General features: G+C 40.8%; 1 protein-coding gene across 5 annotated transcripts in view; it reads left to right on the forward strand.

Annotated features, from left to right (window-relative positions):
- Positions 1 to 24805, forward strand: part of TTC17 (tetratricopeptide repeat domain 17) — a 120569-nt gene extending 95764 nt beyond the window's left edge. For all 5 annotated transcript variants that reach the window (XM_061152186.1, XM_061152181.1, XM_061152198.1 and 2 more), the window contains 3 exons: positions 20389 to 20508; positions 21961 to 22104; positions 23651 to 24805. In XM_061152186.1, the coding sequence (XP_061008169.1) occupies positions 20389 to 20508; positions 21961 to 22104; positions 23651 to 23782 (396 nt within the window). In that variant the 3' untranslated portion in view covers positions 23783 to 24805. The remainder of the gene's footprint in view (positions 1 to 20388; positions 20509 to 21960; positions 22105 to 23650) is intronic.
- The last annotated feature ends 575 nt before the right edge of the window (positions 24806 to 25380 follow it).

Consider the following 25380-nt stretch of genomic DNA (forward strand, 5'->3'; position numbering starts at 1 on the left):
GAAATAAATGGAGTTTAAAAGTTCTGAGTTTTAATTGGTATCGGCCAAGTCATAAAAGAAAGTTTGCAGTGGACTGTAGTAAGAAAGAATGTGTGTTTTAAGTTCCAGGATAACTACTAAAAATGGTTTTAAAATGTAATTCAGTGGAAGGAAAATGAAATAATGTAAAACATTTGATTAATCCAAAGAAAATTGAGACAGGTAAAAAGTACATAAAAATAGACCACAGATAGTAAAATAGTAGATAAGTATATCATTAGTTAGCTTCAGAAAAGATTTATAATTAAAGCATTTTGTATGGAATGGATTTTTTTAAAATCCAGAACTATATGCTGCTTATAAGAGAAACTCTTCAAATATTAGGACACAGAAAGGTTGAAAATACAAAGATGAAAAATACATCACACAAACAAGAAAAAAGGAAAGCAGATACAGCTACACTATTTAAAAAAAAAAAAAAATTTGAAGCAAGAAACAGTTAGAAGGGCTGAAATGGAAAAGGTTGATAATACAGATTTTCAAGGTGATGTGGAGCAACCTGAACGCTGATACGTCACTAGTGAGAATGTAAAACGGTACAGTTATTTGGAAGACAGTCTGATAGCTTGTTAAAAAGCTAAGCATATATGATCCAGTAATTTTACTGCCAGGTACTTAATCAAAAGTAAAAGTGTTAGTCACTCAGTCATGTCTAACTCTTTGCAAGTCCATGCTCCTCTGATTCTCCAGGCAGGAATACTGGAGTGAGTAGCCATTCCATTCTCCAGGGGATCTTCCTGACCCAGAGATTGAACCCAGGTCTCCTGCATTGCAGGCGGATTCTTTACTGTCTGACTCACCAGAGAAACGCCATGAAAACTATGTCCAAAAATACTTGTTTAAAAATGTTCACAGCAGCTTTATTTATAACAGCCAAAAACCTGGAATCAGATACCCATCAATAGGAGAATTGATAATCAGTGTTATACAGTGGATACTATTCTACAAGACCCTATATCCATATTGATGAATCTCAGAAATATTGTGCTATTAAGCCACTGGACACAAAAAAATATATGGTGTATGATTCCAACTATACGAAATTCTAGAACAGGCAAAATTAACCTCTGGTGGTGGAAATCAGAAGAGTGATTGCTTTGTCAGGGGAAGGGAAGCAGCTTGAAAGGACTTACTGGAGTGTTGGAAGTTTTCTGAGTCTTTAAGTAATAGTCAAAACTGAATGCTATTCCTAAGGTCTGAGCATTTCTATTATACCTGGATTTTTTTTTTTTTTTAATTAGTTGGAGGCTGTTTACTTCACATCATTTCAGTGGGTTTTGTCATACATTGATATGAATCAGCCATGGATTTACACGTATTCCCCATCCCGATCCCCCCTCCCACCTCCCTCTCAACCCGATTCCTCTGGGTCTTCCCAGTGCACCAGGCCGGAGCACTTGTCTCGTGCATCCCACCTGGGCTGGTGATCTGTTTCACCATAGATAGTATACATGCTGTTCTTTTGAAATATCCCACCCTCACATTCTCCCACAGAGTTCAAAAGTCTGTTCTGTATTTCTGTGTCTCTTTTTCTGTTCTGCATATAGGGTTATCGTTACCATCTTTCTAAATTCCATATATATGTGTTAGTATGCTGTAATGTTCTTTATCTTTCTGGCTTACTTCACTCTGTATAAGGGGCTCCAGCTTCATCCATCTCATTAGGACTGGTTCAAATGAATTCTTTTTAATGGCTGAGTAATATTCCATGGTGTATATGTACCACAGCTTCCTTATCCATTCATCTGCTAATGGGCATCTAGGTTGCTTCCATGTCCTGGCTATTATAAACAGTGCTGCGATGAACATTGGGGTGCACGTGTCTCTTTCAGATCTGGTTTCCTCAGTGTGTATGCCCAGAAGTGGGATTGCTGGGTCATATGGCAGTTCTATTTCCAGTTTTTTAAGAAATCTCCACACTGTTTTCCATAGCGGCTGTACTAGTTTGCATTCCCACCAACAGTGTAAGAGGGTTCCCTTTTCTCCACACCCTCTCCAGCATTTATTGCTTGTAGACTTTTGGATAGCAGCCATCCTGACTGGCGTGTAATGGTACCTCATTGAGGTTTTGATTTGCATTTCTCTAATAATGAGTGATGTTGAGCATCTTTTCATGTGTTTGTTAGCCATCTGTATGTCTTCTTTGGAGAAATGTCTGTTTAGTTCTTTGGCCCATTTTTTGATTGGGTCATTTATTTTTCTGGAATTGAGCTGCAGGAGTTGCTTGTATATTTTTGAGATTAATCCTTTGTCTGTTTCTTCATTTGCTATTATTTTCTCCCAATCTGAGGGCTGTCTTTTCATCTTACTTATAGTTTCCTTTGTAGTGCAAAAGCTTTTAAGTTTCATTAGGTCCCATTTGTTTAGTTTTGCTTTTATTTCCAATATTCTGGGAGGTGGGTCATAGAGGATCTTGCTGTGATTTATGTCGGAGAATGTTTTGCCTATGTTCTCCTCTAGGAGTTTTATAGTTTCTGGTCTTACATTTAGATCTTTAATCCATTTTGAGTTTATTTTTGTGTATGGTGTTAGAAAGTGTTCTAGTTTCATTCTTTTACAAGTGGTTGACCAGTTTTCCCAGCACCACTTGTTAAAGAGGTTGTCTTTTTTCCATTGTATATCCTTGCCTCCTTTGTCAAAGATAAGGTGTCCATAGGTTCGTGGATTTATCTCTGGGCTTTCTATTCTGTTCCATTGATCTATATTTCTGTCTTTGTGCCAGTACCATACTGTCTTGATGACTGTGGCTTTGTAGTAGAGTCTGAAGTCAGGCAGGTTGATTCCTCCAGTTCCATTCTTCTTTCTCAAGATTACTTTGGCTATTCGAGGTTTTTTGTATTTCCATACAAATTGTGAAATTCTTTGGTCTAGTTCTGTGAAAAATACCTTTGGTAGCTTGATAGGGATTGCATTGAATCTATAGATTGCTTTGGGTAGAATAGCCATTTTGACAATATTGATTCTTCCAATCCATGAACACGGTATGTTTCTCCATCTGTTTGTGTCCTCTTTGATTTCTTTCATCAGTGTTTTATAGTTTTCTATGTATAGGTCTTTTGTTTCTTTAGGTAGATATACTCCTAAGTATTTTATTCTTTTTGTTGCAATGGTGAATGGTATTGTTTCCTTAATTTCTCTTTCTGTTTTTTCATTGTTAGTACATAGGAATGCAAGGGATTTCTGTGTGTTAATTTTATATCCTGCAACTTTACTATATTCATTGATTAGCTCTAGTAATTTTCTGGTAGAGTCTTTAGGGTTTTCTATGTAGAGGATCATGTCATCTGCAAACAGTTATACCTGGATTTTTTAAAATGAAGTTTAGATAAAGGTTTTAGACCACCAGAAACTGAAAGATACATGTTATCAACAGACTTGCATTAAAAATCACTGAAGGGATTTTTTTCAGGCAGAAGGAAGACTATTCCAGGTAGAAACTCAGAAAAACAGAAAAAGGCAAAGAAAACACAGCAAGAGTAAATATTACGGTATATGTAAATAAGTGTGTTGATACTAAATAACAGCAGTACTGCCTTCTGAGGTTATAGCTCATGGCAAAAGCAATATGAAAGGCAGAAAGGAATTACACTGACCGCTGTAGATGGTCTTAGATCCAGTTAGACATTTTATACTCATGTAAGTGACCTCACTTGGCGTGGGCTTCACTCAGAAGGATAAGGGGCCAGGACACCACAGCAGCAGCCGGCTCGTACCTCCAGAACAAGCACTTACTTAGGCCAGGGCCGTTCTCTGCCCACCTTCTTTCCTGCCGAGTGACTGTTGAGGTGCGAGGGAGCAAGTCAGATGGTTAGAAGTGAGGACTGCCCTGACGTAATGCTCTGAGTCCAATATGAGAACCAGTGTTTTCTGGAATAGCCCCACATGCACAGAGCAGGGACATAATCAGCCACAAGAACCATGGTACCTAGAGGCTCCCGGCTGTGGCTTTCCACAGGTGCTTAGAGTTTTTCCTGGTCTTTTTCTTTTTTCTAATGGAAAAGTTTCTGTAGGCTATACATTTCACCAATTATACTGAATTACAACTTTATTTTAAAATTTTATAATTATAAAATTTTAGTAGACTTGCAGTGAAACATGTCACAAGTGGTTAAGATAATTCATAATTCTCTGTGACGACTTCACTTGAGAATTTTCTTACCATCCTAAACATTAAGGGCAACAGTATGGTTAGAAGTAAAACAATAACTTTCAATGTTGATAGAGAGACACACATTTGGTAAACAATTCAATTCAATTAGTGGGGTTGATCTTACAGGTCCAGATGGTTGGGTCAGCTGCCTACCATTGCTGTTGTCTTCTCATCCTAGTGTGGGTCTACGTTTTGGGGTCAGCAGTCCTTACTCTAGACCAGTTCAAAGCAGAGGCTGTTCTTAAGTGAGAAACAAGAATTCAAGAGACAAGTCGCTTTAGTTTCACTGTGCATGAGCTAGTTAAGAGCACCTGGTAATGGTCCTTTTATCTGGGATAGATACAGCCCTTTAAAGGATGCCTTTTCCAGTATGCATAATCTGGCTGAAGGTCATGGGGCATTTGATCGTCATCCAAAAATTAGAACCTTGTGATAAGCTGATAAGGCTGTTGGGAACGTGCATGCATATGCATGCAGTGTCCCTCCGTTGTGTCCAACTCTTTGTGACCCCATGGACTGTAACGCACCAGGCTCCTCTGTCCATGGGATTTCCCAGGCACGAATACTGGAGTGGGTTGCTATTTCTGCCTCCAGTCTTTTCCAGTCTCACCAGTCCAGTTACAGTTTACCAAGGTCGTTTGTACTGTAAGCTGTCTTGCCTGGTGACAGCTAACATTTCTCCTTTATTAGGTCTTCAGAGAAATAGGGCTAGAAGGTAAATCCAACATGAGATTTCATTATAGGCTCACAGACCAACCATGACCTTATTAACTTTTTAGCGCAGTAGATCTCAGACTTCAGGGTATACCGCAATCACCTGGAGGACTTGTTAAAACCTATTGCTAGGCTTCTATGACTTCACTTACTGATGCAGTAAGTCTAGGGTTGGGCTTGATAACTTACATTTCTCATAAGTTCCCAGGTGATTCTGGGTGATGTTGCTGATCAGAGGATCACACTTAGAAAATAGCAGTGATAGCAAACCAAAAGCACACTTTTCCCATTTACCTTTCACAAGAAAACAAGGATCTCCATGTCCTCTCTGCTTCAACTTTTAAAATACTTAGTCATTATCCTCTGTTATTTCTTGAAAAGCCCATCTTTAGTTGTCTTTTTAGAGAGGTTTTAGTTTGTATTACCATAATTACCAGTGTCAGCAGATGACATTGGTCAGACTCCATTTTAGGGTTCAGTCATCATGCACTTTCAGACCCCTCAGAAAGCTGCCCAGCTTGCAGCCAAGGTTACTCTCAATGTGGTAGCCTCTGCCGAGGTCTCACCCAAGCTGCCAGATGCCCAGCACGCTGCTGCCATTGCCATTGCAGCCAGTTTGTTTGCCAGGTTGCCACGTCGTCCTGTTTGACCTGGTGGGCTAGTGCAGAAGTCGTTCTCCCATTTTTGTCCCCCTGTTCTTTAGGTGGTGGCTTGTGAGCACTACTTTGTGCTAGTTGGATCCCCGGCCAACCCAACTTGGGTCAGAGCCAAGCTGCTCCACCGCCTTGTCTGATCCAGACCTCGTCACAAGCATGGAGTCTTGAGTCTGTGTGCTTGTCTCCTGCCCACGCTTGTCAGGCATCAATGCCTTCTTTGGCTCAAATGCATCAGCTACACCACAGGTACACTGATCTTGCCAGTCAGCCCATTTTCAACCAGGTTTCTGGTCAGCTCCCATTTCATGGAGAGTGGGACGTTTTCTCTTAGCATAAGTTTGTCTCCAGCTTTCATCCATTCCTACAAGGGGAAGATTTACCCCCTGTCACACAGTATCAAGCCTTTGCCATCAGACTCTGAGAAAGTTAGCCCCCACTGAGGCTTCAGTCTTACCAGCATCTTCCTCCCCATTCCATTTGTATCATGGTGCTTTGGCCATATTGAACCAAGGATTGAAAGTCTGTTTCATTGATGCTACCACTCTGCAGTGCACACTGCCTCTGGTTTGAAGCCCAGCTCGACAGATATTTCATATTTTGCACAGCCCAGTAGAGCAGTTGTCTTGCTTTCACTCTGGAGACTACAGAACACATAGCAAGCCAGCAGGGCAGCTTTTCAGGTATATCTCCGAGTTCCCATAGCTGTCTGACAGCAGTCCTGGGGCTGTTCTCTACTCCAACCCCCCAGTTGACAGCTCAGGGATAAGGGGTCAGGACCACGTGGGTGAGTGTGGGAACCACCCTAGCCTGGAAGTCTCAAGTTCCACTTATATGCCTCTTATAACAGTCCTGTGGCCTAGAGTCCAAGAGTTCTAACAAGGGACAGGAAACGTCACACAGAGAAAACTCAGAGCTGGGGCTCTCTACCAGGTCAATCACAGTCCACTGGCAGTTTAGGGTCAGGTCATCTTTACCATAAGCGGTGTTGCTAGTAACATGGGTGACATTCTACCCTGATCAGGTTTCCAGCGGATCACAGCCGAAAAGTTAACATGAGATTCATTTCCCACGGATACACATGGACAAAATACTAGGCTTTAGCATTACAGGAAAGTAATAAAATTGAAGTAATAATTTATATTTTTAGTCTGTAATAAATCAAAGATGCCTGTTGTACTTTTAGCTAATCACTAAAAGAACAGTTAAAGAATGTATAATTAAGGGAAAATGGAATAATAAAAAGCATTTGATTAATTCATAAAGGAGGCAAGGAAGACAAAGGAATATAAAACAGGTGGGTGAAATAGAATGCAAATAGTAAGATGATAGCAATAAACCCAGTTTATCAGTGATCACAGTAATAACATAAAAGGACTACGTACCTCAATTAGAGTGCTCACATCAGACTAGGTTAAAATGTTGAACCCAATTATGTGCTGTTTACAGATAACACACCTGTAATAAGATACAAAACAGCTGAAGTTAAACAGATGGAAAAAAGATAACATCAAATAAATACTAATCAAAAGAAAGCTGGTGTAACTATGCTAATAACAGACAATGTAGAATTTAAGGCAGGAAGCATTACTCTATAGATAAAGACAATTCATAATGATAAAGTGGTCAGTCCACCAGAATATTGAAAATTGTGTATCTATACAGAACCAGTATCATAGTTTCACATTATATAAACAGAGATTAAAATTGACAGATGTAAAAGGAGCAACGAATCCATGACCAAAACAGACTTTAACATACCTCTTAATAGGTGATAGAACTAAGCAGACAAAAAATATGATATAGAACATCTGCTAATATACACACCTGACATAACTGATATTTATATCATGCCACATGCAACTGTAACAAAATTCTTATTTTAAAAATGCATATGGAACATTTACCATACTGATCACAAGCTGAATCATAAATTAAGCCTCAATTAAATATTAAACCATTGAAATAACTTAGAGTTTATTTTCTATTCATAATGGAATTAACCTAGAGAAAAAGATCAGAATAAAAAAATAAGGATAGAAAATTCCCAGTGATTTTGGGGAAATTAGTAGTGTACCTCTCCCTGGTGGCTCAAGATGGTGAAGAATCTGCCAGCAGTGCAGGAAACCCAGGTTCAATCCTTGGGTCAAGAAGATCCCCCTGGAGAAGGGAATGGCTACCCAGTCCAGTATTCTTGCTTAAAGAATTCCATGGACAGAGGAGCCTGGTGGGCTGCAGTCCATGGGGTCACAAAGAGTTGGTTGGTCACAGCTGAGCAACTAACACTTTCACTTTCTGAATGACTCACAATCTGGTGAAGAAAGCAAAATTAGAAAATATTTTTAAATGAATGACAATAAAGATTTGGTATATCAAAACTTGTGGGATGCAGCTAAAGCAATGCTTGAGGAAAGTTTGTAGCCCTATAAATTAATGGATATATTAATTTAAAAAAAAAAAACAGGCTGAAATTAGTGATCTATGCTTCTATCCCACAAAGCTTAGATAAAGAACAAAATTAGACTGAGATATTTCTTGCCTCTATCTTTGGCAAAAATTCAGAAGTTTGATAGGATACCCTTGGTGTGACCTTGGGGAAACTGGCACTGTCATACACTGTTAGGAGAAATGCAAAATAGAATAACCTCTCTGAGAGGAAAGAGATATCTAGCAAACTATCTAGCAATATTATACACTCATCCAGCAATCCTACTTTGAGGAATATTTCCTTAAAATACAGTGACAAAAAAATTATCTGACAAAAATACCTATGAGTAAGACTGTTGATTGCAGTCTGACTTGTATTAATGAGCAAAAAACAATCCAAATGCCCAGTAGTAGGGGGTTGATTGAATAAACAGTCCACTGTGGTTGTTCACTGTGTGTGAAATCCACACAGTGGAGGCTTCTGCAGCTGTCAAAATGAATGAGGACAATCTCTATAAACTTATATGGAATAATCTCCAGAATACAGCAAGTGAAAAAAAGAACAATAAAAAAAATTATACCTCAGATTACTACTTATATCTTTTTAAAATAGCAAGTTGTAGGGAGGGAGAATATTTGTAGAAAGAAACATATTTTAAAATGAAAAGACTAACTTTGAAAAAAAATTTTAAATGCTGTCCCATGGAAGGAAGATAGAAATAGGATAGAAAAGACAGGAAATAAAGCTAGATTTCCTTGAATCAACTTTTTTGTTTTTTTACTTTGAAACCAAATATTTTGCATAATTATAAAAAATTTTTAAATAAGGTAATTCCTAATTAAAAGTAAAGTTAATTGAGCCTAACTGTGCATTCCATTGGTAGTATAACCACATCAAGAGGAACTATTCCAAGTGACTTTAAAACACAGTTATTTGGCTGCACATCCCTAATGAAATTTACCCTAAGAGCAAAAGAAAACCTTATACTGTTTTCAGTAGTACTGTTGTTAATAATGTTAGTGTTATTCTTTTGGGATTGTAGGTGTATGTACTGCAAAGTAAACGAGTAATTTTGTTGGTGATTTGGAAACTGGAATTTTGAGTATGGGTGAAAGGACATAGAGTTGTGAGAACAATGACGTAAACATCTTTATCTTAAACTGAAAGTATTAGTCAGAATTCCTGATATATCTAATTGGTATCTTTACACATATGCTGGCTTCATTTTGCTGAAAGACTAGAATCTATGACTAGCCCAGTGTTAGTAAGCACCCTCCGTACCCAGGTTGTGATCTTTAGGTAATTTTCCACTTTAAAACAAAGTCTGTAATAAAAGACAAAGAAGGGCATTATATAATGATAAAGGGATCAATACAAGAAGAGGATATAACATTCATAAACATAAATGTACCCAATACAGGAGCACTTAAATATATAAAGCAAATATTAAAAGACCTAAAGATTGACAGTAATACAATAATAATGGGGGACTTTAATACCTGACTTATATCAGTGGACAAATTAATCATCCAGACAGAAAATCCATAAGGAAACAGTGGCCTTAAATGATGTTAGACTACTTGGCCTTAACAGATATCTATAGGACATTCCAGGCTTCCCTGGTGGCTTAGATGGTAAAGAATCTGCCTGAATTGCAGGAGACCCAGATTCAATCCCTGAATCGAGAAAATCCTCTGGAGAAGGAAATGGCTACCCAGTCCAGGATTCTTGCCTGGAGAATTCCTTGGACAGAGGGCCCTGATGGTCTCTGATCTCTGGGGTTGCAGGAGTTGGACACAGCTGAGCAACTCTCTCACACACACACACACACACACACACACACACACACACACAAACGTTCCATCCCCAGACACACACACACACACAAACGTTCCATCCCCAGACACACACACACACACACACACACACACACACAAACGTTCCATCCCCAGACACACACACACACACACACGTTCCATCCCCAAACAACAGAATACACATTGTTTTCAAGTGCACATGGACTATTCTCCCAAATGGATTGCATGCTAGGACACAAAACTAGTCCCAATAAATTTAGGCGCATAGAAATTATACCAAGCATCTTATCTGACCACAACAGTATGAAAACTAGAGATCAATTACAAAACAAAAATGGGAAAAACAGAAACACATGGAGACTAAACAATTTGATACTTAAAAACCAACAGGTCAGTGAAGAAATCAAAGAGATCAGAAAATACCTTAAGACAAATGAAAATAAACAACTTTCCGAAATCTGTGGGACACAGCAATAACAGTCACAAGAGGGAATTTTGTAGCAATGCAGGCATACCTCAAGCAACAACAAAAAAATCTTAAACACCATAACCTACCATCTAAAGGAATTAGAAAAAGAGACAGGGCTTCCCTCGTGGCTCAGTGGTTAAGAATCTGCCTGCCAATGCAGGAGACACAGGTTCCATTCCTGGGTCAGGAAGATCCCCTGGAGAAGGATATGGCAAACCTACTCCAGTATTCTTGCCTGGGAAAGAAAAAGAAAAACAAAGCCTAAGAAGAAGTTAGGAAATAGTAAAGATAGGAGAAGTAGAAGAGACCAAACAAAACAATAGAAAAGATCAGAGAAACCAAGAGCTGTTTTTTTTTTTGAAAAGATAAAAGTGATAAGACTTTAACCAGGCTCATCAAGGATAAAAGAGAACGGATCCAAATAATATAAAAAATGAAAGAGGAGAAATTAAAACATACCATAGAAATACAGTCATAAGAGAATACTATGGGGGAAAAACAAAGAAAAATAGAGAATACTATGAACATGCCAAGAAATTGGATAACCTAGAAGAAGAAATGGATAAATTTCTAGAAACATACAATCTTCCACCACTCAATCAGGAAGAAATAAATAATCTGAACAGACCAACTACTAGTATTAAAATTGAATCAGTAATCAAGAAACTACAAAAAACAAAAGTCCAGGACTAGATGGCTTCACAGGGCAATTCTGTCAAACATACAAAGAAAAGTTAAAACTTACTCCTCTCAAAGTATTCCAAAAAACTGAAGAGAAGGCAATGCTCCCGCATTCATTCCACGGGACAACTATTACCTCGAGGACATGAGTATGGCCGTGAGTTGTTGATAAATGTTGAATCTAGGTGGTGAGCACATGGAGTTCATTATACTGTTTCCTTTATTTGTATATGCATTTGAAAATTTTCATTATAAAACACCTAAAAGGTGTAATCACAAAGGTGAGCAAAGAAATGGCATGTCAAAAAATGAGTAGGCAAATTTCTAAAAATTACATACATCCTAAACTAAAAATATATTTGTGTAAGTAATTAAGTCAAATACCCAGTGGATGAGTTAGATAGATTTAGCCACAATTAAATAATCAGTGAATTGCAAGCTTTGTGTAAAAAAATAAATTACCTGGAGTATTATAAAGGTAAGGAAATAAGCAAATCAACAGATTGAGGAAGCACCAGGTGTCCCAAGCTGGGTAAATAAAAAGAAATCCACGCCAAGATGCATTATGGCAAAGACAAAAGATATCTTAAGAGCGTCTGTTTCAGTCAGGATCCTGTCAGGAAAACAGAAACAACATTACGTATTTCAAAAACCAAATTTAATTTAGAGAACTGATTACAGGCAGACCTTGTTTTATTGCACTTCGCTTTATTGTGCTTGGCAGATGCTGCATTTTTTTGCAAATTGAAGGTTTGTGGCAACCCTGTCTTGAGCAAATCTATTGGTGCGATTTTCACTTTCTCTGTGTCACATTTTGGTAATTCTCACAATACTTTGAACTTTTTCATTACTACTTCTGTTATGGTGACCCGTGACCGGTGATTTTTGATGTTACTATTACCACTCACTAAGGTTCAGCTGATTGTTACCATTTTCTAGCAAGGAAGTATTTTTAATGAAGGTATGTACATAGGTTGTTTTTTTTTTTTCTTTTCTTTTTTTTAGGGCTTCCTGGGTTGCTCAAATGATTAAGAATCTGCCTGCAATGCAGGAGACCTGGGTTCGATCCCTGGGTGGGGACGATCCCCTGGAGGAGGGCATGGCAACCCACTCCAGTATTCTTGCCTGGGGAATCCCATGGACGGAGGAGCCTGGCGGGCTACAGTCCACGGGGTCACAAACGACTGAACGTCTAACACAACAACATATAATTTTTTAGACACAATGCTACTGCACACATAATAGACTACAGTATTAAATGTAAACATAACTTCTGTATGTACTGGGAAACCACAAACTTTGTGTGACTCCCTTTTGCAATATTCACCTCATCGTGAGGTCTGTAACCAACAAGCAGTATCTCCGAGACATGACCGTACATTGTGGTGGAGGGCTGAACAAGAGAAGAGGAAGCGCATAGGAAAATCAGAGATGTGCACTTAGGGAGTGGGAAGGCACACCCTCGGGGCTTCTGAAACCTAGAGTTCACAGGCAAGAGCTCCGGGTGAGCTAGAGTTCCTGCTTCTGAGGAGGGAGCATGGGCTGGTCACTGGGTCTGGAAGTGCTGCCCCCAAAGTGCTGCCAGAATGACCAACTGGAACAGCATGCCAACTGAGAGAAAAAGTCCCACTCCTTCTCGCCTTGCAATTGCCTAGCACACATGTTTGCAGAACTTAACAAGAAGCCTGCTAGCAAAGGAGAAATGTGGTTTGCAGTGTTCAGCCACAACTTCACAAAGCAGATTGTACAACTTTGGATTTGCATCTGAGAGAAAAGAGCTTAAGAAACATAATGGCAGCATATTCAACAAATATGTGGCAGGCGCCTGCTTTGTGCAAAATACTTTTCAAGGGCTTGGCATATATCAGTGAAGAAAAATTAAGACAAAGATCTCTGTCCTCATGGAGACAGAAAGGTCAGATTACCTATAGAGGAGTGTGACTAAATGTTTCCATAACAACTGCCTAATCCAGTTTTGGAAGGATACTGGGCCCCCTAGAATTGTGCCCCCTACAATGACGGAAGAGTAAAGGCACTTAAAGACAAAGAACTGGAAAAAGTTTACCAAGAGCCCCACCCTAAAGGAACTTTTCTGTATGATAACTAAAGAAAAACTATCTGAAGCAAAGGAAGATTGACTAAGCAAATAAAATTACACAGGTATATAAACCCAAACAAACACTGTGGAAAACAGTTTGAGATTTCTTTTTTAATGACTAAACAAATTCTGGACAAATGTACATTTGAGAGTGGGATGAACAGAGTTAAGGTATTTAAAGGCCCTTTTTGTATTCAGGAGGAGTGAGTTAGAATGTTGCTTGGATTTTAAATTAAAAATTGAGTAGAAATTTAAGGGTAACCTTTTGAAAAATGTGCAAATCCCAAACCTGTGAGGATAAAATAATGGAGTAAGAAGAGAAGGGAAAAAAAAAAAAAAACAAGAACTGCTTAAAAAAGGGAAAAAAAAATTCAAGAATCTGGATAAAAGAAACCAAGAACTATAATAACAGTCTTTAATCTACAGTGTAAATCACACTAATGTCAAATTGGAAATTTTTTAAAGGAGCCACATTTTTTTTAACTCATACCGAAAACATAATAGAAATGTTGAAAATAACAGGAAAATACTAATCAAAAATTAATATACTATCAAAAGGTACTAAAGACAGTTACATTAATTACCTGAAAAGATATATTTCAGAGCTGAAAAATTAATAAGGTCAGAGAGAATGACCATGTAATGATAAAAGCTTTAATTCACCAGAAATATATACCAGAAAAAGAAGTGCAAAAAGGCAAAATGGTTGTCTCAAGGAGGCCTTACAAATAGATGAGGAAAGAAGAGAAGCGAAAGGCAAAGGAGAAAAGGAAGAATATATCCATCTGAATGCAGACTTCCAAAGAGTAGCAGAGAGAGATAAGAAAGCCTTCCTGAATGATCAATGCAAAGAAATAGAGGAAAACAATAGAATGGGAAAGACTAGAAATCTCTCCAAGAAAATTAGAGATAGCAAGGGAACATTTCATGCAAAGATGGGCTCAATAAAGGACAGAAATGGTATGGACCTAACAGAAGCAGAAGATATTAAGAAGAGGTGACAAGAATACACAGAAGAACTATACAAAAAAGATCTTAGTGACCCAGATAACCACGATGGTGTGATCACTCACCTAGACCCAGACATCATGGAGTGCAAAGTCAAGTGGGCCTTAGGAAGCATCATTACAGAGCTAGTGGAGGTGAAGGAATTCCAGCTGAGCTATTTCAAATCCTAAAAGATGATGCTGTGAAAGTGCTGCATTCAGTATACCAGCAAATTTGGAAAACTCAGCAGTGACCACAGGACTGGAAAACATCAGTTTTCATTCCAGTCCCAAAGGAGGGCAATGCCAAAGAGTGTTCAAACTACCGTACAATTGCAGTCATCTCACACGCTAGCAAAGTAATGCTCAAAATTCTCCAAGCTAGGCTTCAACAGTACATGAACCGAGAACTCCAGATGTTCAAGCTGCATTTAGAAAAGGCAGAGGAACCAGAGATTAATTGCCAGCATCTGTTGGATCATCTAAAAAGCAAGAGAGTTCCAGAAAGATGCCTACTTCTATTTCATTGACTATGCTAAAACCTTTGTGTGGATCACAACAAACTGGAAAATTCTTCAAGAGATGGGAATAGCAGACCATCTTACCTGCCTCCTGAGAAATCTGTATGCAGGTCAAGAAGCAACCATTAGAACCAGACGTGGAACAACGGACTTGTTCCAAGTTGGGAAAGGAGTACAGCAAGGCTGTATGTATATTGTCACCCTGTTTATTTAACTTATATGCAGAGTACATCATGTGAAATGTGAGGCTGGATGAAGCACAAGCTGGAATCAAGATTGAAGGGAGAAATAACCTCAGATATGTGGATGACACCACCCTTATGGCAGAAAGTGAAGAGGAACTAAAGAGTCTCTTGATGAAAGTAAAAGAAGAGAGTGAAAAAGTTGGCTTAAAACTTAGCATTCAAAACTCTAAGTTCATGGCATCCAGTCCCCTCAATTCATAGCAAATAGATGAGAAAACAATGGAAATAGTGACAGACTTTATTTTCTTGGGCTCCACAATCACTGCAGCTGTGAAATTAAGACACTTGCTCCTTGGAAGAAAAGTTAGAGTAAACCTAGACAGCATATTAAAAAGCAGAAACATTACTTTGCCAACAAAGGTCCGTATAGTCAAAGCTATGGTTTTCCCAGTAGTCATGTATGGATGTGAGAGCTGGACCATAAAGAAAACTGAGCACCAAAGAATTGATGCTTTTGAACTGTGGTGTTGGAGAAGACTCTTGAGAGTCCCGTGGACTGCAAAGAAGATCCAACCAGTCAACCCTAAAGGAAATCAGTCCTGAATATTCATTGGAAGGATCGATGCTGAAGCTGAAGCTCCAGTACTTTGGCCACCTGATGCAAAGAACTGAGTCATCAGAAAAGACCTGTATGCTCAGAAAGATTGAAGGCAGCAGGAGAAGGGGACAACAGAGAATGAGATGGTTGATGGCATCACCGACTTGATGGACCTGAGTTTGAGCAAACTCTGGGAGTTGGTGATGGACAGGGAAGCCTGGCATGCTGCAGTCCATGGGGTCACAAAGAGTCAGACACTACTGAGTGACTGAACTGATTGATAACCTTATGCATACCCAGTAAGATAACCTCAAAATATATAAAGCAGAAAATTATTTAATGAAACAAACTGACAAACCAACACATACACACCTTTTTCTGCTGCTGCTAAGCCAGTCAGTCTATTTGAATTTATATTCATAAATATATTAGTCTGTGGTCTAGCTTTAGGAAAAGCTAAAATTTCATCACCCAAATTAAAGGAGAAAAATTATGAAATCGTTTCAATAGATTGCATTTGATAAAATTCAGTACATTCATGAACTAAAGGTAATGCAAATTAAGACTAGAGAAGAATTTCTTTAATCTGATGAAAAGAATCCACAAAACATTTTTATCAAAGATAATTCTTAATGGGAGAAGTATTTTAAATAATTCTTTGAAGTCAGGAAAAAGAATGCCCACCATTACCCCTTCTTCTCAGCATTGTACTGAAAGTTCTAGCATAAGTATTAGGAAGAAAAAAACATGTTATTCAGAAATGATGTGATTATCTGCATAGCAAACCTAAAAGAATCTACACACAAATTTTTAGAAGTAACAATGTGTTATCAAGGTAGTTGCCTGTAAAGTCAGTAAATAAAAATACGTTACATTTCTATATAGCAGCAATAAATATTAGAAAACATAATTTTAACACATATTTACTTTGTTACAAAAATATTAAGTTCCCCCCCAAAAAAAAATTTATATAAAATTCCCAGTACTAAATCTAACCAGAAAGTCATAAGACCTATGTGCAGAAAGTGATAAAACTTTACTGAAAGACATTTTAAAAGACCTAAATAAACAGAAGGGTGTGTAATGTTCATGGATAACAAGATACATACCATAAACATATCACTTTTCTACAATTTGATTTATAGAGTCAATACTGTTAGACTCAAAATAACAGCGTTTTCTTTTTTTATGGCTCTTGAATAGCAGATCTTTACATTTATATGGAAGGGTAAAAAATAGATATGACATTCATGAAAAGAAGAATAAGGTTGTGAGAATTGCCTTTTGTGAAAAGTTGTAAAATAAAACATGCCATTTGCTCAAGGAATAAACAAAAGTAACAAAAGTGAATAAAAGCCTGTAGCCTATACAATCTCTAGCTTACAAGAGCTATGCAAGATCAATGGGGAGGTGAGGGCTATTCAGGAAGCTTTCTAGGGCAGTTACTTAATTTCAGTTGGCCCCTCACATCCTACACAAAAAATGAATTCCACATGAATTAAGGACTCAAGCATCAAAAACAAAACTTTAAAAATTAAAATATGAGAGATGATCTTTCTGGCCTTGAAGTACAAAAAGGTTTCTTGAAGAAGATTATAAAAGCACAGGCCAGAGAAGAGAATGTTAATAAGTTCAACTACATTAAAGTTTGAAATGTTTTAATTAAAGACTTTTTTTAAATTAAAAAGAAGCCAGAGTAAGGAAAATTCATGTAACACACTTAGCTTATAAGGATTAATATGCAGAGCATGGAAATAAAGTGATGGGAAAGATAAATAAGATAGAAAAAAGGTATAGAAAAGGGGGGGCCGGGATGGGGAACACATGTAACTCCATGGCTGATTCATGTCAATGTATGACAAAACCCACTGCAATGTTGTGAAGTAATTAGCCTCCAACTAATAAAAATAAATGAAAAAGAAAAAAAAAAGATATTAACAGACATTTGACAGAAAACAATTAAGACCAATGTGTTTATGACCAATAAAGAAGAAACAGTTCTCAATCTCACTAATAGTCAGGAAATACAAATTAAGGCTACAGTAAGATACCGTTTCACCCCCCACTGATAATACTAAGAGTTAGAAAGGCTAGACACCAGGAGGCACTTTTAAACATTGCTGGTAGGACTGTAACTTGTAGTAACACCTTAAGGAAGCAATTTGACTTTCTCTGGACATTTGCATATCCTGTGATGTAGCAGTTCCACTCCCATGTATATAGACTAGAGAAACTCTTTGCACATTTATTGACAACAGGAAGTAACTCAACCCCCTCCCCCCATTTACAGAAAATGGATAAACACATTATGGTATATTCACTTAATGGACATTTAATTGTGTAAAAGGGAATTGAATGAACTAAGAACTACATTCAGCAACATGGCATGCTTGAGTATTGAGTAAAAACCCCCAAGTCCCAGAAGACTGCTTACAGTATGATACCATTTTTATAATGCACAGGAAGTAAATTAAGCATTGTATTGTTGAGGTAAATAGGTGTGTGTGTGTGATAGAACAGTGTTTAAAAGGAGCAGTGGGATAATAAACAGAACACTTGGGATAATGTGTGCCTCTGGAGCAAAGACAGGAGGACAGCACAGTGAAAAGAACACACAGGTAGATGCAAGGTAACTCACCACCCCCACCACCATTTACAGAAAATAAACACATTATAGTATATTCACCTAGTGGACATTTAATTGTGCAGAAAGGAAACTGAATGAACTAAAAACCACATTCAGCCTCATGGGTGAATCTTAGGATATTTATTATTTTATGCTTTACAGCATAAGTGTACATTTTATATAATTACATAGTATCCATGTATATATATATATATATATTTATAACACACAGATAAGGCAGTGAGTGTGTTAGTCACTCAGTCATGTCCGGCTCTTTGTGACTCCATGGACTGTATGTAGCCTGCCAGGCTCCTCTGTCCATGGAATTTTTCAGGCAGGAATACTGGAGTGGGTTGCCATCTCCTACTCCAGGTATGTTCTTTGGAATGTGTCAGATATTGGCAGTAAAGAAAGGTAATTTTATTTTCTTTAAAAAAAAAGAAAAAAAGAATCCTCTTGATAAGCCAGTCAGAAGGATCAAGTGATTAAGGAGGAGGGATACATCCGGTTAGCTTCAGAGTTCTGTGCAGCCCCACTCACACCAAGAAGCAATGCCAGCAGATTATTCAAGGAAAGAATGGGCCGTGGTTATATCCAGTCAGCTGTGTTTCAGGCATAAAGGCTACAGACAGAAAGTTCTGAACGTATACGATTGTATTAGTTTGTTAGGGCTTCCATGACAATACTGCCGGCAGGATGACTTAAACAACAGGAATGTATTCTCAGTGCTGGAGGCTACAAGTTGAGGATCCCGGTACCAGCAGGGTTGTTTTCTTTTGAGGCCTCTCTCCTTGGCTTGCAGCTGGCTACCCTCTAGGCAGCTGTTCAAGGGGTCAGCGTCTGCATGGAGGACACTGATGTATCTCTTTCTCTTCTATAAATCCACTTACATTAGATTTTGTTGTTTAGTCACTAAGTCGTGTCTGACTCTTTTGCTACCCCAAGGACTGTAGTCCACCAGCCTCCCTGTGCATGGGATTTCCCAGGCGAGAATACTGGAGTGGGTCGCCATTTCCTCCTCCAGGGGATCTTCCCAACCCAGGGATCGAACACACATCTCCTGCATTGCAGGTGAATTCTTTACTGCTGAGCTGCCTGGAAAGCCGGTTATATTAGATTAGGGCCCCACAATAATGACCTTATTTTTAACTTAGTCTGCCCTCTGAAGACTTTATTTCTAAATACAGTTACATTCTGAGATACTAGGGATTGAGACTTTAACATATGACTCTGGGGAGACACAATTCACCCCATGACAACAATCTCAGAGAATAATTTTCCTATCAACTCTTCTTAAGAAAACTATTAGAAGATAAACTTTAGCCAACCAAGAGATGACTAGGGTAGCCACACAAAAGTAATGTCAGTGATCAAGGAATATATTTACATGTAGAACCAACAGAAAAACAAGGCAGGAAATAGTATTCATATCACCCTATGTGCCCCGCCAATGAAAAATGATAGAATTACAAAAAAAAAAAAAAAAAAAGAGAGAGAGAGATTGAAAGGACAAAGTAAGGAGGAGGCAGAGTAAGTTTTCCAGTTGCCTCAACCAGAATGGCTGGGAGTTAGAAACATCCATCAAAAGGGGTAAGTGAAACAGGGAAATTAAAAATTAGATGTAGATTAACCCAACATCGGGCCTACATTACGGGCTTCCCAGGTGGCGCAGTGGTAAAGAGTCCACCTGCCAATGCAAGAGACGCAAGAGACACAGGTTCGATCCCTGGGTAGGGAAGATCCTCCGGAGGAAGAGATGGCAACTCACTCCAGGACTCACGCCTGAAAAATTCCACAGACAAAGGAGCCTCATGGGCCACAGTTTGCAAAGAGTTAGACACGACTAAGCACACAGACCTGAATTAAGTAACAAAGATTTTGTATATAACAAAGGTAGCTTCACAGTGAGGGAGAGATGGATTATTCATTAAGTAACATTAAGGTGACTTAATGGCCATCTGGGAAAAAAAAGTAAATTGGAGCCTTATCTTTTACTTTACACCAAGTTAAATTCTAAGTGGATCAAATATTTAAATGTGAAAAGTGAAACTACAAAAGTTCTGGGGAAAACATATGGTAAAAATTCTTGATAACCTTGGAGTAAACCAGACTTTGCCTAACTACAGTTGAAAATCCAGAAGCCATTGGAAATAGATTAATAAACTGAACTATGTAGAAACTTAAGATTTGAAAACTATGATCCAGAGAGGTTAAATATTTATTTAAAAAGGCTATACTAGTAGAATCAAGCTTGTGGGATGGTTACTAGGGTCAGTGAGAGGGTGAACGTAAGGTGCAAGGCAGACCACCAGCGCCAGGTAAATAGTTAAATGGTCGTGAACTTGGGTTGCGACTCCCAATCTTGGTGGTAAGTTAGTGTGTTATTTAAGAGACACCCGCTTTAACCGACCTTTCCTTTGCAGAACCAGACGTCCTGGGTCCTTTCCAGCATGGCAGCTCTCTACTGGAGAGTCAAAGGCCAGGGGAAGAAGGCGATCGACTGCCTGCGCCAGGCCCTCCACCACGCGCCACACCAGATGAAGGTGCGTGGGGCTCCCAGGTGGGAGCTTCCATCCCTCAGTTGCTTCCCGCGCCCGCTGGTTTGTCCTGAGGTTTCGTCAGCCTTCCTCTTGCTCAGCCCGTAAGGAAGCAGCAAGAAGCTAAGGGTGGGAAACCTTAGCGGCCCACCCGTGCTGCCACAGGCCTGAGTTAGACTCACCGTCATGGCCTCCCCCCTCAGCAAGTGGGGCCGTCGGGGAAGGGCTTCAGGATCCCGGAAGAACACTCTCAGGAGCAGGCATGGCTGAGTCGTAAATGCAGCTCTAAGTGCGGCTCTGCCTCTCACCACCTTTGTGATTACTTTGTGACCTTAGGCAACTTCTTAAACCTCTGTGACCTCATATAACGATGTGTCTCTGTGGGTGTCCAGCAAGGACAAACATGGGTCTTTTTTTTCTGTTCTTCTATGTCTCCTGTAGAAGAACCCAGTGATATAGAGAAATGCAATATAGAGACCAGTTTCTCAGGTTACACGTCTAAAGGGGGCTTCCCAGGTGGCACCAGTGGTAAAAACCTGCCTGCCGATGCAGGAGACACAGGAGACTTGGGTTCTATCCCTGGGCTGGGAAGATCCCCTGGAGGAGGGCGTGACAGCCCACTCCAGTGTTCTTGCCTGGAGAATCCCACGAACAGAGGAGCCTGGCGGCCTACAGTCCATAGGGTTGCAAGGAGTCAGACAGGACTGAAGCGACTGAGCACACATCTAAAGGGAATAAATATTTGTGATATTAGTAAATATTTGTGACAATAACACTGCAGCTTTTTCAGCCCCTCATCCTGTGCTCCATGCTTCTAGGCTACCACAAGGCTCCCCAACGGGAAGGGCCAAGACGCTGGATCAGGGGTCAGGGAATTCTTCTGTGAAGGGCCAAATAATACACATGTAGGCTCTGAGACCAGCCTGCCTCTTGCAGCCACTCATTCTGCCATGATAGCATGAACACAGCCCCAGAAGTACCTCGGGGAGTGGGAATGATGAGGTCCAATAAAAAGGTACAGAGTTGGGCAGCAGGCTGGCCGTGGCCTGTGGCCACAGCGCGCCAGCCCTGCCTCAGGGCACCGTGGTCCTTGCAGAGAAGAGCTCGGCTCTGTGACAGTGAGCCTCAGTGTGGACTGTGGACAGCGTCGGGCCCCCGGCTGCTCCTCACAAGCTGCCATGTGACCCGGAGCTGCACCACGATGGACAGCAGCTGCCTCACTCAGCAGGAGGTTCACCCAGCTAGCATTTTTGTTTGTTTTTGAGACAAGACTCTCCCAGAGAGAGAAGTGCACAGCTGGGCTGGTACACGCTCCTCCCCATCACAGACCCGCAGCAGACAAGCCCCCACATCGAGCTGCACGACTCTCCTTCGCCAGGGAACACTGACCACATTGCCTACGGCCACCACAGCCGAGAGTGAGAGCCCAGAAACCAACCTTCTTCCCTTCTCTCCCAGGACGTGCCCCTCATCAGCCTGGCCAACATCCTGCACAACGCCAAGCTCTGGAACGACGCCGTCATCGTGGCCACCATGGCGGTGGAGATCGCGCCGCACTTCGCCGTCAACCACTTCACGCTGGGCAACGTATACGTGGCGATGGTGAGGCTGGCCTGGGAGCGGGGCGAACCCCCTCTGCTGCCCTCTGTCAGGGCCACGTCTCTAGTTCCAGACCCCCTGACTCTGTCAGTGTCCCCTGGTTTCCTGGAAGCTTTGTGTCTAAAGTTGTAGCTCTCCACCACAGGTATAATTCATGGTAGGGGGTTTGTAAGTCTTTAATTCACTCAGGTATCTGCAACTGTGTAGTTCCTCACCATGAATTTAACACTAACAGGCCCATTTACCTGCCCTCTTCTGCAGACTGCACCCTCCCTAACACTCCAAGCGGACACAGACTCGGGCTCGCTTACTGCCAGGCCGGGCCAGGTCCCCAGGATTGCTCACAGTGCCCTGTGCGGATTTCTCTTGTTGTCTTTTCACCTTGTTTTATAATTTTTGTGTTGAGCAGTAGTCTCTCCCACCAGACCAGGAGCTCCTTAGGAAAGAGACTCCTCTTCATCTCCCTGTTCCTGGCACTTCACGGGGTTTGGCACGTAGTAGGTGCTCACCAAAGGTTTAATGAATGGCGGAATGCCACTAGTTCCCTGGGATACCATTTATAGCCAAAATGGCAAAGCCATCATCCAGAACCCTGTTGGGTCAGAAGGAGGACCAGTTTCAGAACTCAGAGTCCCAGGGGTCCCCCAGAAGCTGTCATAGCTGAATCTAGAACATGAGAGTCATGCCATCCACTTTCATCCAAAGTTTAGGGCCCACATGAGGCTCTTTCCAAGGTGCTCTTGATAAAGGCTCATGTAACGAGCAGCTTCAGGCTCCAAGTTGTGTGTGTCATCCTTGACTTCAAAGGCAAGAAATTTAATTTGGCCAGGTAGGTCTTGCTGAATGTGCAGATTTCCCTCTCTGCTTCTTAAAATTGAAGAATCTATTTTCGTCCCCAGTAAATGCAAAATTTGCTGCTATGAATGAGAAATTCTGCCTCTCATTTGACTAGAAGGAGTCATTTAAGCGGTAGATTCGGGCTCTTCTTCGGGAGTATTAGTCTAAGTAAAAGATGAACGCCTTCCGTGTGGCAGTGATCATTTCCAAACCAAGTTCATATTTTCAAGTGTTAGGGAGAATAAGAAACTGCTTCAAAATTTACAAGTCTAATTGAGATACCTGACTTGACTTCCTTCTTTCCAGTTACAGTAGAAAATTCAAGCAGATGCAAAATCAGCTTTTGCCAGACATAGTTCTAGTGGTTTCCATGAGGATTACAAGAAGGGATTCCACACAGCGCCTGGCTCTGCGCCTGGCACGCAGCAGGGCTCAGTGACAGCGGTTCTTACTGCCACTCTGTCGTTGGACCAGACCTCTGTAGAGCTGGTCTGCCCTCTGCCTCTGGCTCTTGGTTGGCCATGGTTTTCTTTGTAGTCTGTGACCTCGGGGACAGAGGTGGCTGTCCCCTCTGCCTCAGGGATTTAGACGCACCGAGAGAACACTGCAGGCCCGTCCCTGCCGCAGATGCGCTTTCCAGGAAGAGAGACGTCACCACCCCTGTCGAGTCTGGTGGTCACACCCCTCTCACTCTGTCCCTCTGCCCCCACAGGAAGAGTTCGAGAAAGCACTGGTGTGGTACGAGTCTACCCTGAAGCTGCAGCCCGAGTTTGTCCCCGCCAAGAACCGAATCCAGACCATCCAGTGTCACTTGATGCTGAAGAAGGGCCGGCGCTCTCCTTAGCTCATCCCTCCCCTCTCTCCTGTCTCTCTTCTCATGCTCTTCAAAAAATGAATAAGAAACCAATCATTGTCAGTATCTGCTTTTAATGATGTGTGTGAAAATAACTGAATAAGACATATAACAGGACTTTTACATATGTGGGAATTGTTTTGTTTTTGTTTTTAAGTTCCTTCTTTCCCCCAGCCAACCTCAGAAACGTAAATTTGTTAAAAGGAAAATGCAGCTTAAAGATACCGTGTAAATACTGAGCCAAGACATTTCTGGAGCGTGCTCTGTCTCCAAGACCTCGATGCCTTTAGGGCTTTTCTCAGTGGTCCAGCCAGCTTCCTCCGCTCGGCGGAGGACGAAGCCACATGGCACCTTCTCTGCTTCTCGTCACAGCCTCTGTTGTCCATGGAAATGCAGAAGCCCGTCCGGCGCCAGTCAGCAAGAAGCACTGTTCCGCGCTCTTCCCACTAGCTCTCCACGCTGCCCCCCGGCCTTGTCCGTTCCATGCTGCTACGTTACAAACTCTCAGAGGTAGTTTGCGGGGGAGGGGGGGAGGAAGGGGAAATGATTTTAAAAACAAAATATTTACAACAACAGAAACCCTTAGGATCACCTGACCTTTGTGCTGTTATTTATGTTGGGGAGGGAGGGGGGCTGAGAAGGGGAAATCAGCAGTGTACAACATCGCTCTCATTTGTACTTTAAATTGCAGATCACAAGGAAACCAATATGTTGACATCCTGTATAACAGGTTTATATATATAGAATATGTATATTTGAAGCCCTCAGCAGACTGAGTCTGTGTTTTACTAATTCTTTGTTCACTGTGTTACCCATCTTGGAATGAGGCGTGAATGTCGGCTCCCTCTCTCTGAGGCCTTCAGACTGAGCCCCTCAGGAGAGTGAGGAGCCAAGGTTGGGTGTTTCCTTACAATGCTTATACCTCTGGTCCCAGGAGAGTCAGAAACTCCAGGCATTTGGGAATCTTCAAGGGCACATACTGAGGACAAAAATAAAAGTCGTTTATGAACAGAATAGGTCTGTGGCATGGTTTTTCTTTAGAATCAGGCTCATCCAGGCAGCTCTGAAGCCTCACTGTAACCCTGTGTTGGATCTTCTCACATCCTAGGTTGTCTTTTTCTCTTTTTCCACAACATAAAGCGAGCGGAGAAATAGTCCATCACTAGGTTTTATGGTTGATGATCTTACATGATACATTTGACCACGAAAGACGCACAATCAGATGTTCAGAGTTGGTAATTGACCTTCCAGGGAAAAGAAGAAGAATCTAAACCACAAAGTCACATCCCCTGCGGTGAGCACTGATCCTAAAGCTCTTCCAGGTAAGCTTGATGGAGAAACTTGGTGAGAGTCATACCAGTGTGAAATTAAGCATTCCTTTTGGGACAGGACTCTGCCGAACACGGGGTTCCCTAGAACAGCTATCAGATACCAATCATCTCAAATACTGGGTCACTGAACCCAGAGCATTTGGTTCTAGCACAGACTGTAATTTCTTAGAAGCAGGTGAGCAATCAGACATGCCTGTCCACTCTGTCTGTCTTTTGTGCAGCTAGAGTCCAGCTGATTTCAAGCAGTTTTATCAGATG

The sequence above is a fragment of the Dama dama genome, chromosome 1 (assembly GCF_033118175.1).
Source record: "Dama dama isolate Ldn47 chromosome 1, ASM3311817v1, whole genome shotgun sequence".
Classification (NCBI taxonomy): domain Eukaryota; kingdom Metazoa; phylum Chordata; class Mammalia; order Artiodactyla; family Cervidae; genus Dama; species Dama dama.